Source organism: Ammodytes marinus (assembly GCF_949987685.1).
Source record: "Ammodytes marinus genome assembly, chromosome: 16".
Taxonomy (NCBI): Eukaryota; Metazoa; Chordata; class Actinopteri; order Uranoscopiformes; family Ammodytidae; genus Ammodytes; species Ammodytes marinus.
Window position 1 is genome coordinate 2,781,468 of NC_137220.1, and position 15,870 is coordinate 2,797,337.

General features: G+C 40.1%; 1 protein-coding gene across 1 annotated transcript; it reads right to left on the minus strand.

Annotated features, from left to right (window-relative positions):
• Positions 1-115: 115 nt before the first annotated feature.
• LOC307263089 (uncharacterized protein) lies at positions 116-10,748 on the minus strand. Its single transcript, XM_080044138.1, has 13 exons — positions 10,709-10,748; positions 9,331-9,351; positions 7,934-8,099; positions 7,172-7,446; positions 6,516-6,661; positions 5,953-6,376; positions 5,223-5,399; positions 4,523-4,669; positions 2,921-3,061; positions 1,914-2,082; positions 1,442-1,695; positions 999-1,099; positions 116-704 (listed from the first exon to the last, which is right to left on the minus strand). The coding sequence occupies exons 1-13, from the start codon at positions 10,728-10,730 to the stop codon at positions 375-377; spliced, it is 2,373 nt and encodes a 790-aa protein (XP_079900264.1). The 5' UTR covers positions 10,731-10,748; the 3' UTR covers positions 116-374.
• Positions 10,749-15,870: the final 5,122 nt, after the last annotated feature.

The following is a 15,870-nucleotide window of genomic DNA, read 5'->3' on the forward strand; positions in this document are numbered from 1 at the left end:
GTTATTTCAGTGCATGTGTATTCCATAACGTTAGGATCTAACTATAACGTTTTTGTAAGAATATGCGAGCCATTAACCATTTTCAAAACATCAAATAAGGTTTTCTCCCCGGGGGCCAAATGTCAGTTCAGTTTAATAACACAATAAAACAATTTTCTGTAACTTCAACATCATCTGCAGGAGAAAACAAACCCTGAATTCCTGATCTAACCCGCCAACTTCACTGCTCCATTCGTAGTGGTCAAGTCAAAAAATCAAGTCATGAATTAGCTAGTGCACATTGTCTCTCCATTTCACGGTTTGTTTATATTCATCTGTGCTTTTCACATCATGTAAAGTCACTATTTACAGGTAGAGTTTGATGTTTGTTTTTCCTATGAGAAGAGAAGGAGACACAGGGAGCAGACTAGGAGATGGAAGAGGAGGAAGCATGGTGAGTGAGTGGCAGGGCTTCCGTTGCCGGTTGTAATAGTAGCGGTCGTAGCATTAGCATTAGTGCTATTATCAGTGTTAGTGTTGATGGAGGCTGGAGATAAGAACGGTCCCACTGTGGAAGTCAGGAAAGACTGGAAGCGACTAAGTTTTTCTAGGACCATCACTGCCTCGCGACGCTTTCGACTGGTTGAATTGTTTTCAAACGATAACACGGCCGCTTCGAACCAGGAGTCGTCCAGTTTACACATCAACGGGCTGCCAGAATCTCCCTGTAGAAATAGGAAAGATTATTATTAGGGGGCCAAGCCCGAGCAGGAGCTGGGACCGCTGTATGCAGAGCAACGAGGTTCCCAAGCCCTGCTGGGGACCGCGTTGCATATATACTTTTGCTTACTACGAGGAACAGGTGGAACACATTAGGGAGGGAGCAGCAACCACACAGGAGGGAAACTTGACAGGACATGGGGAGAAACAAGACAGAGATACCAAAATAAAACAGGAAACACACCAAAACAAGACAAGGAACAGACAGACCATGACAAACAGTCTCTCATAGTATTCACCTGCTCCAGTGTTATAGCTCCAGTACAGATGCTGCTGTCACTGGTTGACGCGTTGCCACAGTCCACCACCGACGTCTGGAACTCCTGCAGAGCTTGAACATCTAAAAAATTTTTTTTGAAATTATGAAAAATCTCAAGAAAAACAAGACAGAAGTAAACTGGACTAATTGCCAAAGGTGGGACCAAGTCATTGTTCTCAAGTCCCTGAGGGCAAGTCTTTATTTGACTAAATGTAGTCTGTATATTTCTCCTATACAACCATCCCTAACAACCATTATCTCGAAGAAAAAAACTAATGCCGTCCGTCAAATCAAGTCAAATCAAATTGTGACACCCCTACCATGAGATTGCATAGATGATCTATGAATAAATATTTTTATTTATATACACCTAATCTTGCATCCCAACAAGAGTTATAGCATCAATGTTTCTTGTGGACTCACCCCCTCCTCTCCCAGTGCTCCATCCAGCTGCCCAGCACGTGGCCCCCACGCTGAAGGTCCGCCCATTGTCCAGACAGATGGGCTGGATGTAGTCGGACAGAACGGGCTCAGGGGCCAGGTGAAGCACAGCCACGTTAGACCCAGGCAGAGAGCTCACAGTGATGTTTGACACAGACACAGTCTCCTCAAACGGACTTGGTTCGTTCAGATTCACACGGCCCAGAATCACAGTCCAGTCAGACGCTACTGGGGAGCTGTGGAGGGATACAATGAGCTGGGTTAGTTTGGAGTGAGTAGAACAAGTATTGGTTTGAAAGTTAGTATCGCTGCCATTCAGCGCCTACGGCCCCTCAGACCACCACAAACATACAGCAGTCATACACATTCACACGGGGGTGAAGTGTCTTGCCCCACTGGGCACAACAGTTCCTCGTATCTACTTTAAAAGGAAAACAAAGTCCATGTTTGTTACCTTGAGAAGCAGTTTGCGTTGGTCAGCACAGCGTCTACAGCCACCAGCGTTCCACTGCACACATGACTTCCATTCTTCTGTAGACTGGCCATCCAGGGCCAGAGGCCAGCCGCGGCCGACGCTCCCCCAGAGATACGGGAGTTCATCGGGGCTCTGCCACACACCACCGCTGGAGAGAAAAGGCAAAACCAGTGTTAATGAAAAGGTTTAGATGCTATATACATACATCAATGCAACTTGTATTTGTAACAATTAAGAATAAATTACACATAATTTTTTTTGTAACTACTATAGGTTTATTTAATTTCTTTTTAGTAACTACTACATAGCTATGCATTACCCCGTTCTCCCCTACTACAAATGTTTGTTTTTTTAGTAACTACCATTACCTAATATTTCACTAAAGCAGTAACTCCCAGTCTGTGTGTCAGTAATTTATCAATAGTGATTGAATCCCAGTGAAATAACTTTTCAATAACTAAGTTGTAGTTACTGAATAATTATATAGCAGTTAGTTACCAAAAAAAAAAAATGTCTTATAATAGCAAGGAGTCACGTGGTGGTATAGTTGATTCAGTTTTGGTAGTTCCTAAAAAAAAATGTTAACCCATGTAGTAAGTAATGCATAACTATGTATCAGTTACTAAAAAAATACTTAAGAAAATAAAAAATAAATATGTAGTAGTTACTACAAAAAATATGTAGTAGTTACTAAAAAAAAAAAAAAAACCTTGTAGTAGGTAATGCATTAGCTACTAAAATAAAAATAATTGTATCATAATGGCAGGGACTGACATGGTGGTACAGTTGTTGTGGGGATGGTGGTTGGAGTCGGTCAAAATGTTGATTCAAACATTAAACAGTGTTTACACTCTCTGAAAAACTTTCTGAACAAAAAGTGATCATCCTAAGATTTAGGACATCCTAAATCTTTTTCTAGCTTAGTAAAAAGCAGGTACCTATGGGGATTGGAAGGCAGAGATAGTCTTGTAGTGACAGGGACTCACCTGTTGGTGTTGGTGTGGTTGTAGTCTGGTTGGTAGTTGCTGTTGTGTTTTCAGTAGAGAGGGAAGGTGGAGGTGTCATTGTTGTGGTTGTCATAGGGACACTTGTTGGTGGAATGGTTGTTGTAGGGAATTTTGTTGTTGCTGGTTCGATGCCGGCACAAGCCACACACACACAGGAGAGACACAGAGGTTTCTGTTTACACTGTGAACTTGTTCAGGATTATAATCTTTAACAGTTTGATGAGGGTTATGATCAGGAGTGTTCATTTCATAATTAGTCTACTTGACTTAAAGGTGCAGTCAGCGCTTCTTGAGAACCCTTTTTGTCAAAATCAATTATATCTTCTAAGGATCCTCTAACTGTCTGTACTGTGTGTGTGTGTGTGTGTGTGTGTGTGTGTGTGTGTGTGTGTGTGTGTGTGTGTGTGTGTGTGTGTGTGTGTGTGTGTGTGTGTGTGTGTGTGTGTGTGTGTGCTGAAAGTATAGTCTAAATACACTTGTGATGTGAAATTATGTATTGAAAATGTTTCTTTCATATATAGGGGAGAGTGGGGTGAGATGTGCCAATTTTTACTCAAAGTGATTTTAAAGTGAGGCCTTGACAGTTATGTCTCCAACTCAAATATGTATATTTCAGGATTTTGTGTATCCCTGGCAATAAAAACTTTGGATCTGGAATAAACTGTTTAAGAAATATAGCTTTCGGAAAGAAAGTTGTCTTGTGGCACAACTTGCCCCCGGTGTGGTGTAAGTTGTGCCACAAGAGAGAATACCATGGGGTAAAGTGTTCCATTGATATACATCTCATGAACTGTAATGCAAGACAAATCCATAAGAAAATTACTTATTTAAGGTTTATTTAAAGTAAATATTTGACAAAGACTGAAGGTCAATTTTCTTAAACAAGGCCTAGCAAATCTAGGTGGTTTTACCTGCAAAGCTCACAATGACAAAGTCACCATCATCACCTAGGCCCTTTGGCACACATCACCCCAACCCCAGAATTTTGGATAATTAGCATGATGCAGCAGTTTAGGGCTGACATCGTGCTAACTGTATAGACTCAAAGTGTAGCATACTAAAGCACTAAAGAAGTGTGAAGTTTTCAAACGTGTCTATAATTGTTCAGACACAATAATCAAACCACCTTGATCATGGAAATTTTACTTTGAAAGGCAAAACACAGTTTCTTTAACTTAAATGTGCTTATATCTTATTCCTTGTGTCTCCCTTCTTTACAGGATGAGTCAAATGGATGGCTCTTCTTAAATATATGGTCACATTTTCAATTTCTTCCACGGTTTTCTATAAACAAGGGGTGGCACAACTTCCCCACTGGCACAACTCAGGCCACTCTCAACAATTCCTACATAACAAGAATTTTAAACAATAACAGTTATGCCAACTAATTATCTGTCAAACAGATAGTCGGTCAAAATGTTGATTCAAATATTAAACAGTGTTTAAACTCTGAAAAACTTTCTGAACAAAAACTGATCATCCTAAGATTAAAGACATCCTAAATCTTTTTCTAGCATAGTAAAAAGCAGGTACTTATGGGGATTGGAAGGCAGAGATAGTTTTTTAGTGACTGGGACTCACGTGGTTGTGTCGTTGTAGTCCGGTGGGTAGTTGGTGGAGTGGTTTTAGAAGGGAGAGATATTGGAGGTGTCATTGTTGTTGTTGGTGGAATAGTTGTTGAAGGAATGGTTGTTGGTGGAATGGTTGTTGTAGGGAATTTTGTTGTTGCTGGTTCGACGCCGGCACATGCCACACACACAGGAGAGACACAGAGGTTTCTGTTTACACTATGAACTTGTTCAGGATTATAATCTTTAACAGTTGGATGAGGGTTATGATCAGGAGTGTTCATTTCATAATTAGTCTACTTGTCTTAAAGGTGGGGTCAGTGCTTCTAGAGAAAGCTTGTTGTCAAAATCACTTTTTGTTAAAAACAATTATATCTTCTAACGATCCGCTTACTGTCTGTACTGTGTGTGCGCTGAAAGTCTAGTGTTAATACACTTATGATGCATTATGTAATGAAAATGTTTCTTTCATATGTATAACAATACAAATAAGAATTTTAAACAATAACAGTTGTGCCAACTAATTATCTGTCAAACAGATAGTCGGTCACAATGTTGATTCAAACATTAAACAGTGTTTAAACTCTGAAAAACTTTCTGAACAAAAACTGATCATCCTAAGATGACACCCTAAATCTTTTTCTAGCGTAGTAAAAAGCAGGTACTTAAGGGGATTGGAAGGCAGCGATAGTCTTGTAGTGACAGGGACTCACGTGGTTGTGTGGTTGTAGTCCGGTGGGTAGTTGGTGGAGTGGTTTTAGAAGGGAGAGATATTGGAGGTGTCATTGTTGTTGTTGGTGAAATGGTTGTTGTAGGAATGGTTTGTGGTGGAATAGTTGTTGAAGGAATGGTTGTTGGTGGAATGGTTGTTGTAGGTAATTTTGTTGTTGCTGGTTCGACGCCGGCACATGCCACACACACAGGAGAGACACAGAGGTTTCTGTTTACACTGTGAACTTGTTCAGGATTATAATCTTTAACAGTTGGATGAGGGTTATGATCAGGAGTGTTCATTTCATAATTAGTCTACTTGTCTTAAAGGTGGGGTCAGTGCTTCTAGAGAAAGCTTGTTGTCAAAATCACTTTTTGTTAAAAACAATTATATCTTCTAACGATCCGCTTACTGTCTGTACTGTGTGTGCGCTGAAAGTCTAGTGTTAATACACTTATGATGCATTATGTAATAAAAATGTTTCTTTCATATGTATAACAATACAAATAAGAATTTTAAACAATAACAGTTATGCCAACTAATTATCTGTCAAACAGATAGTCGGTCACAATGTTGATTCAAACATTAAACAGTGTTTAAACTCTGAAAAACTTTCTGAACAAAAACTGATCATCCTAAAATGACACCCTAAATCTTTTTCTAGCGTAGTAAAAAGCAGGTACTTATGGGGATTGGAAGGCAGAGATAGTCTTGTAGTGACAGGGACTCACGTGGTTGTGTGGTTGTAGTCTGGTGGGTAGTTGGTGGAGTGGTTTCAGTAGAGAGGGACGGTGGAGGTGTCATTGTTGTTGTTGTAAGTACGCCGGTTGTAGGAATGGTTGTTGAAGGAATGGTAGTTGTAGGAATGGTTGTTGTAGGAATGGTTGTTGAAGAAATGTTTGTTGGAGGGTTAATAACTGCTGGACCTACGCCGGCACACGTCACACTGAGATCACTGTCAGTCCCAGTAGAAGTGAAGGTCACAAAGCCTGGCTGGTCGCTGCTGATCTGGCTGTTGATCCAGGTTTCATATCTGGACACTCGGGCGTAGACTCCTGGGCTTTTGGGCAGGGCACAACGTTCTCCAAAACTCACTATGCCCTCCTGGATCCAGCGATCGCCCTGTTTGCTCACCATCGGACCACCTGAATCCCCCTTTAAGGAGAGAACCACTTCATATATTTAATCAAACATTTGAATCAAGAAAATTGTAAAACATAAGATAATTTTTTTTAATGTAAGTAATCATCTGGCAATGTTTTTATGATGATATCTATCAAGTCAAAATGTTCACCTGACAAGAGTCTTTTCCTCCTGCACGTAGGCCGGCACAGATCATGTTTTCTGTGATCGTAAACCCAGAATTGTCACATTGACACTGTCTGTTCCCCACGACTGGCACCTTAACCTCCATCAGGTTTCCTGGGGCAGGAAGGGGCTCTGAAGAGACACACATTCAGGTTATTAAACGTCCCATCAGAGTTAACTTTGGCAGCATTTTTAGATTTAGCTCTCAACTTTAAACAAATTTCAGTCAAACAGTCAAATTTTGTCATTTTTATCCTTCATAGTTTTAGACCAAGACAAACAAGTCCCAAATCAAGTCAGATGTCAAGTCTCAAATCCTAAACTTTTTGAGTTTCAAGTCCTAAACAAGTCATAAAGTAAAAGTTGTACTAACTTATTTATTTTTTTCAGAAAGTTTTTCAGACACTTTCAAGACAGCTTTGTCAGAACGTGAAATGTAGAGGACAAATAGTATAATATTACGTGTTACTATTACTATTATTTAATTAAATGATCACATTAAGTTTTATCGTGAATTCATTCATACACAGAAAAAATACCCTGTTTTCAAAACATTAAATCTAAATAAAAATAAAAATTACATCTAAAGGTTGCATTTAAAGATTTGATATAGAGGTGTTATCCAGTTGTTTTGTAACTAACCTTCAAATCCAATGTTCCCCCAGCCTGTGACCCAGGAGTCCACCCCGCTGTGGAAGGTGCTGCCGGAGGCCGCCAGGCAGACGGGCAGGATGAAGTCAGTGAAGTTCACAGGAGAGGAGAGCTTCAGCAGGGCAATGTCGTTATCAGAAGTAAAGTTGTCGTAGTCTGGATGTGTGATGACTTTTGTTGCTGTCCGAGAAACCTCATTGGGATTTGAACCCTGTTGACTCTGACGACCCAGATACACTGTCCGTGTCCGACCACCTGTGTCATTGCTGACGAGATCAGAAGAGAAACAAAGCAGTCCTTAGACATGAGCTGCAGTCAGAGTCTAGAGTTTATTTTAAATGGTAAATGGACTTGACTTATATAGCGCTTTTTAGCTGATTTTCTCAGCCCCAAAGCGCTTCTCACCACATTCACCCATTCATACACACACTCATACACCAAAGGCAGTAGCTGCCATGCAAGGCGCTCTCTGAACCATCAGGAGCAATTTGGGGTTCAGTGTCTTTCCCAGGGACACTTTGACATGTGGCGGGTAGGCGGGGGATCGAACCTCCGACCCTGCACTCCAGAGGACGACCCCCCTACCCACTTCGCCACTGCCGCCCCATAAGACCATTTCTAGATTGGTTTGTTTGGAGCTTGATAGATGTCGTCTAGACAATTTTTTTAGTTTTCACTCCTGACACTTAGGAGCAGTATTTCCCAATGTTTTTGTCTGGTGACCCCAGGTGCATGGCATGTTGTTTTCCTCACCTTGGGAAGCAGTGAGCAGCACTCAACACCCATTCCCTGTTGATGAGGGATCCTCCACAGGACTGAGTCCTGCCCGGGCGGTGCAGACTGACCTGCCACGGCCAGGCTCCTTCAGGGGCCACTGCTCCTCCAACTATCCTGGTGTTTCGTACAGCCCGACCACACACTGGAGAGAGACAGAGTTTCTGTTTGTACTGTGAACTTGGGATGTATAGGATACAAATATAGACTATACCTATAGGATTATAATATTAAACAGTTTGATGAGGATTATGATCAGGAGAGCGTGTTCATTTCATAATTAGTCTAGAGATGTTTCATTGCTGTGAAGAGGACCGAGCTTCATGGGGCTCTAACCACTACGCCCCCTGGTATATCTCCTTACGATCCGCTACCTGTCCGTACTGTGTGTGCACTGAAAAAAAATCTAGTGTACACAGCCTAGGCTCTGTAAACTGTGCAAACTTTGAATGCATAAACAGTATAGACAGGTAGCGGATCATGAGGAGATATTCCCGGATTTTGACAACAAGCGTTCTCCAGAATCACTGACTTTACCTTTAGATCTGGGATTCATGGTTTACCATCAAATACCAACACTGTTAAAATGAAAAAGTTAGGAAAATGTTCTTAAGTTTTAAGGAAAACTGCCAGCATTTGAACAAAAAATAATAAATTGGCAGAACTTTATGAAATTTAAGTTACATTGCATACTGCAGTGCTTCTCAAATGGTGGGGGGCGCCGTGAGTTGTCAGGGGGGGGGGGGGGGGGGGGGCGCGGGCTGCCTTGATTTCCACTGACTTTTTTTTTTTTTTTTTTTAGTGCTAGCAAGCATGATGTGTGCTTGTGTATGGTCATATCCGCGCGAAAGGCAGCGATTTGCAGTAAATAAATGTCCACATGTGTCTCCAAGTGTCTCAGTAGGCTATTTAAAAAGAAATCAAGCAAGTAGACTAATAATAATGTTTACAGTTAAAAACATTTTTGAATGAAATGCAAACCTCAGTGAATCATTTGCTCTTGTTTCTCTGTCCTGAGATTCACACAGACTGAGCAGTCTTGTTTAAATGTTACAAATTGAGCTAATAATCTGAACTTTGAATTTTTTTGTTATCTAATTTGATAATAAGGTGATTGTATGCAGAATGCTCGTGCCAGAAACTCATACAGTAGTTTTGTACAAATAAATAAATATTAGCAGGTTCTCAATAGTATTTCAATTTGGGGGGGGGGCGCGAAAAAATGTCGGTCCCCTAAGGGGGGCATGACAGAAAATAATTGAGAACCACTGGCATACTGTATGAATGATAAGTCATCTCAACAATCTGTTGAAGACAGTTGCTTTGAAATTTTGAGCTTTCCTAACTTTTTAATTTTTACAGACACTTTGACTTACCATCTAGCTGTGATTGGGACTCTGAAAGACAAAAAAGAAAAAATATATTTATAGGGGAGAACGGGGTAAGTAGGCACACTTTTTACTCTACTGAGAATTGCTCATCACCTAAACATCTTTCGATAGTCATTCCTACATTACATTGAAGCTTAAAGTGTTGGCTTGAAATGTGTACCCCTCACTTTTTCTATCTTATTGTAATAAAGAAGAAATTAATCATGAAAGACACCCTAACACATTGTGACAATCAACCCCATCAAGGGGTCGGTTGTCATACACTATGGGGTTGTTTGTCACAATGTTATCTTAATGGGAATAATCTTGAAAAGAAGGAAAGAAAGTAGAACTAAATTTGAAAATGCAATTGCATTGTCAAGGTGACAAATAGGCCTATATAACTTACTGTAGCCTTGGCAGCTTGTCTAGTTTGGGATGCACTGGGTTGTTTTGATTTTTTTGCCCTTTTTTCCTTTGCATGCTAGCTGCCTTTTCCTGCTCTATTCTTTCCTTCTCTGGGGTGTCAGTGAGGATACAGATTGACAATTTATTTCGTTTTTGGGTTCCTTTTCTGGCTGTAGCCTTTGGATAACTTGTGACAACCAACCCCCCAAAAAATGTGACGACCAACCCCAACTTGAATTTTTTGCTAGCATCAATGCCAACAACCATCTGACAACTAATTAACTTGCTAACCACAATCTAAACTATAGTTTACCCTTCACACTTTTTATGGGTAACAAGTGTTTTGTTATAAACCCATTCTGTAAAAGCCTAGAAGAAAAATACTGAGGAGCTAAATATTTTCAATTTGACATGAAAAACACAAACAGTCGTCTCACCTCAAATTCAGCAGTCTAACTCCAAGGAAGACTATGTAGATGACCTCTTATCCCAATTCTGGATATTTACATACCAAAATTTCACAGACAGCGCCTTCTGGTTCCGAGATATAACGATTGTGACAACCAACCCGTGTGACAAATTACCCCGTTCTCCCCTACTTTATATTTTATGGAAGAATATGAGGGCCACAGGAGAGAAAAAAATAGGTGGAGGAAGTTTTTTTCCCATTGCGCACAAAAGTTCAAATGTTGAGTTAAGAAGTTGAAATACAAATCCATGAATAAAGTTAAAATATCGAGTATTAACTCGGTAAAGTTGGAAAGAGATAAACAGATTGTACTTCAGGGATCAATAACTCATGAGCACAACCTTATCTTTGCGATTGTCATAAAGCAGACAATGTGCTCTAAAGATGCATCGTTTCTGTTTTAAACATTTTCTGTTAAATAATCTTTCCAACTTCTGGCCCTCATAACCTTTGTAATGTTTAATTCACATTCCCACAGAGCAGTAGGGAGTAACTTGAGGTCCTTACCTTGAATGAGGAGAATCAGCATCGATATCACCTGGTAGAAAGCCATGACTGTAAGACTATTTAATCCGCTCTGCTCTGGTATAAATAACCTTATTCTGCCGTCCCTCCCTCTCTCAACACCTTGCCAACTATTTCCAAATAACAGGTATCTGATATCAGCTAACAGATGTGAATGATTGTCGATAAAATAGGTTTGTGTCTTGGTCCCTTAGATTAATCTGATGACCCTTAGGAGTGGCCAGATCCCTATGTTGGGACCCCCTGGACTAATTATAACTTTAAGGAAGCTGGGAGTATTGCAGGAATGTATTGAATGATTTGAATCTCAATGAATTTTACCTGGTTAAATAAAGGATATTGATTGATTGATTGATTGATTGATTGATTGATTGATTGATTGATTGATTGATTGATTGATTGATTGATTGATTGATTGATTGATTGATTGATTGATTGATTGATTCATTCATTCATTCATTCATTCATTCATTCATTGATGGGGGATTATTATAAATATCCCTGGTGGAAGTCACTGAGTTAGTTAAACAACTCCACAGTGGCAAAGCCCCGGGGGTTGATGAGATCTGTCCAGAAATGCTGAAAGCTCTGGGTGTGGAGGGGCTATGTTGGATAACACGTCCCTTAAACATTGCGTGGAAGTCGGGTACAGTGCCGAAGGAGAGGCAGACTTGGGTGGTGGTTCCCCTCTTCAGAAAGGGGGACAAGAGAGTGTGTGCCAACTACCGGGGTATCACACTTCTCAGCCTCCCTGGCAAAGTCTACTCCAAGGTGCTGGAAAGGAGGGTTTGGCTGATAGTCGAACCTCGGATTAAAGAGGAACAATGCGGATTCCGTCCTGGCCGTGGAGCAACGGACCAGCTCTTCAGTCTCCAAAGGATCCTAGAGTTTTATTTCTTCTTTTTCTTAATGCACTTCAATAAAATAGTCAAAAAGTCGAGAATAAAGTGTTTTGACCTTTTGACCCAATTCTCTTCCATTAAAGATCTACACTCGGGGAATTTGTGATTTATTTTAAGAAACAGCTATGAGTCATGTTTAGGGCGTTTTTCTTTTGGCTCCAGATGCAGTTCGTCCTGGAATATACGATGTTTTATAAGGCAAACAGGATCTGCCAGTTAGAGACCACAAATATTCAAGTATTCAAGTACATACAAGTTTTCGACGGAGCGTTTAAGATACAGGTAGGGCTGTGTGTATGACAGCAGGTATGAAGAAGTGCAGAGTCACTTTGCAAAACTCGAGACACTGTACCAGGAAATAACCGTCCATAGGGTCTATAGGGTAACAATAATAAGATAAGATAACCTTGTTTGACTTGTGAAAATGGGGGACTTAAAGAACATTTTGATTTTGTCTGTACTATACTAGGTACTTGTACTATATTAACTGGGTTCAATTTAATTGCATTACTAAAAAGAGACTAAAATACAAATGTCATTGACTAAAACTAGACTTAAATGTCATCAGTTTTTGTAGAATAAGACTAGACGAAAATAGTCACAGATAATTCTGACTAAAATGCTCAGACTTTTAGTCAACTGAAACTTGACTAGACTAAAAAGAGTTTAAACGTGACTAAGACTAATACAAACTAAAATGACAGTTCGACACAAAGACTAGACTAAAACTCAAATTAAAACAGGCCGCCAAAAACAACACTAAAATAACGTCAAGACAAAGGAAAAAAATAATAAAAACCCTGATAAACCAGATTAGATTATTAAAGATAAATCCAAACGAGAACAAAAGAGCATTCCTCAGTGGGTTAGGTATAGCCTGGCACCGCCACCTATCTACTTCGCTCAATTTTCATTTCACTTCAGTAGTCAGTCTGGGGCTGCGGTGTATTCATGGATTCCAGCTCGAACAGATTTCTTGCGGTCCAATCAGCGAATAGAGCGAGTGGCTGAGAACGATGACGTCGAAGTCGCGCGCCAGTTTCAGTTGAAGTCAGAAGCCGGCACATGACATACGTCACGACCCGACGTTATGCGATTGGTTGGCATACCAGAGTGGTACTGGGCAGATCCAATAGTTTTAAACTTTAACAGACAGACCCGCCTCCAAGTGAGTGAACGTTTGTCAATAGAGCAGTTCCAGACCTTCTGTACAAATGAAATGAAGTACGATGGTCTGGTAGGACCAGGCTAGGTTAGGTACACATTAGGAGCCCAACATGAACACATTTTATCCAGTAGAAACAGACACGTACAACTTGATATGTTTTTGTTATTAGGATTAAAGTGTCAAGCTGAGATAATGGAACAAGATAAGAAAAGGATCATCAAAGCCCAAACGTGAACCTGCTAGTTGTTGACCTAGTAAAACGAGCAGGATTTCGAAGTCAGAAGGTTTCTACAGAAGGGTATAAGGGTGAAAGATGAGAAAAAAATGAGGAGGAAGTAGTTTTTTTCCATTATGCATTTCAAGAATAAAGACGAAATGTCCAGAAAAAATAATAAATACTGTGTAGAGATTAAACTTGACAGTTCCAGACTCCAGTAAAGCTGGAAAGATATTGACAGATTTGAAGTTCCAGGATCAATTTCTCATATAATTTTGATTTATATTGGCAGTACAAATGATAAATGGACTCATAACGTTTGGTCGTGACATAAGTCATGTGCCACTTCTGAGCTACACCCTCTTTTCGCTGATTGACCACCAAAAATCTGTCCGGAGAAAACCAAAGAATATACCACAGACCCAGACTGACTACTGAAGGGAAATGAAAATTGAGTGGTAGTAGGTAGGCGGGCTATGCCAGGCTATGAGAGCCCTACTACATTATATTATATTTCTTTATAATTGTTTCAACAGGTACTTGAATGTATACTTTTCCTTTACAGAAATTAAGACATTTCCACCATAAATTGATGCAGAAAAGGCATAGATTGGCGGATAACAATCCAGCAGAATGCAGAAAATTAAGTGTTTGACATTCAAACATTTCTCGGGGAGCACCCCCATACCCCCCACCTATAATTTGTCCCCCAAAAGGTTGAAACGAAACCTAGCCTTGCCCCTGTATGTACGCAGGTTATATACCTAGATATGTTGTTTTTATTTTTCGATTAAAAAGAAGGCATGTCAGTAAACGACATTCTGGCCCTCAGTGCGATCATCAAGTCCTAGAGTGGCCCTTTGTGAAAATGAGTTTGACACCCCTGGCTTAAAGGATTCTTTGACATAAAGATATATTTTTTTTTAATTGATTACATTTTTCTCAATAGCTTAAAGACATTAGTCCATTAAGTTTTCCAAATAGTTGACTCACTGGACTTAAGTGAAAGTCTTTTGCCACAATGACACATTTTGTTCGCAGACTTTTTTTTAAATGTCCTGTTGAAATATGTTTTTAAAAAGACACATTTTCCCACAAAGTTTTTATGCAATAATTTCATTTTTGTGTGCAGGTTTTTTAAATCAGGACATTCATTATAGCACAGAAACTTTGTAACCCGATGGTTAGCTCGCACCCTGTGCGGTAGCTGCTGCTATCGGTGTATGAATGGTTGTGTGATTGGGTGAATGTGTACAAAACAATATAAAGTGCTTTGGGTTTGTGAAAAACCAGTGAAAAACACTATAGAAGTGGAGTCCATTTACCATTTGTACTGCCAATATAAATCAAAATTATATGAGATATTGATCCTGGAAGTTCAAATCTGTCAATATCTTTCCAGCTTTACTGCAGTCTGGAACTGTCAAGTTTAATCTCTACACAGTATTTAATATTTTTTCTGGACATTTCGTCTTTATTCTTGAAATGCATAATGGAAAAAAACTACTTCCTCCTAATTTTTTTCTCATCTTTCACCCTTATACCCTTCTGTAGAAACCTTCTGACTTCGAAATCCTGCTCGTTTTACTAGGTCAACAACTAGCAGGTTCACGTTTGGGCTTTGATGATCCTTTTCATATCTTGTTCCATTATCTCAGCTTGACACTTTAATCCTAATAACAAAAACATATCAAGTTGTACGTGTCTGTTTCTACTGGATAAAATGTGTTCATGTTGGGCTCCTAATGTGTACCTAACCTAGCCTGGTCCTACCAGACCATCGTACTTCCTTTAATTTGTACAGAAGGTCTGGAACTGCTCTATTGACAAACGTTCACTCACTTGGAAGCGGGTCTGTCTGTTAAAGTTTAAAACTAAGCCAGACCAAACTACAGCTAGCAAGTAGTATGGTCTGTATCCACTCTATTTAGAGCCGTCTTTACGGGGGGAAACTGGGCTGGCCTGTTTTTATGCGTGTGTGTGTGTGTGTGTGTGTGTGTGTGTGTGTGTGTGTGTGTGTGTGTGTGTGTGGGAGAGCGGCGCTGCCCTGACAGTCAGACGCACACAGGTTGGCTGTGAGCGAATTGTTTCCAAGTTTGAGGGGGAGCTCAATATGGGAAAGCCAGCAACAGGAAGAGGGGGAGTTTCGTTGGTAGCCGACGTACGCGCTGATAGACGCTGGCGAAACAAGTCAAGTCAGACTATATTGTAACTTAAGGTAAAATATAGAAACCAGATAATGTTAGCATTCATCCTTAGACAATTGACACAATCAATCATCAATATTAGCATGCTATTTAGTCACATAGATTGGCCTATTTACAGCCCTCAGAAAACGGACAGCTTTTATTAGATGCAAGTTCATCAATTCATGGCTTAAAATCCTGAGCTGGGGAACTTTCAGCACACATTCCTAGCTGTAAGCCACCTAAGTTTCCTAACAGTTGAGAGTGTGTGCGACGTGCGGATATGGCACAACAGGACGATTCACTAAACAATGAAAGATTTTTGTGGTATTAATTCAAATGAGTCATCCATGTTTCAGAAGACAAACTGCCCGAGGTGCTGATTCAACCAGTAACCGTCGGCCTTATAATTGGCTTTTCTCGGTAGTGACTGTGGAGTTTAATAGTGTGGTGAATGCTCAGTTTGACCTAGATTCATGTGTGATGCTTGTTGACAGACGTGCATTCTTGGAGCAATGTGCAAATTGATTCTGAGGGAATTTTTTTAATATGACGTTCTATGCAGCTGCTGCGGTTTCAACAATGTCAACAGTTTTAAACATGTGAAGCAAATGCTGAAAGTCAAGCTAGCTTTAATTTGCTTAGATGGGTGAAAATAGTTTAGACATACC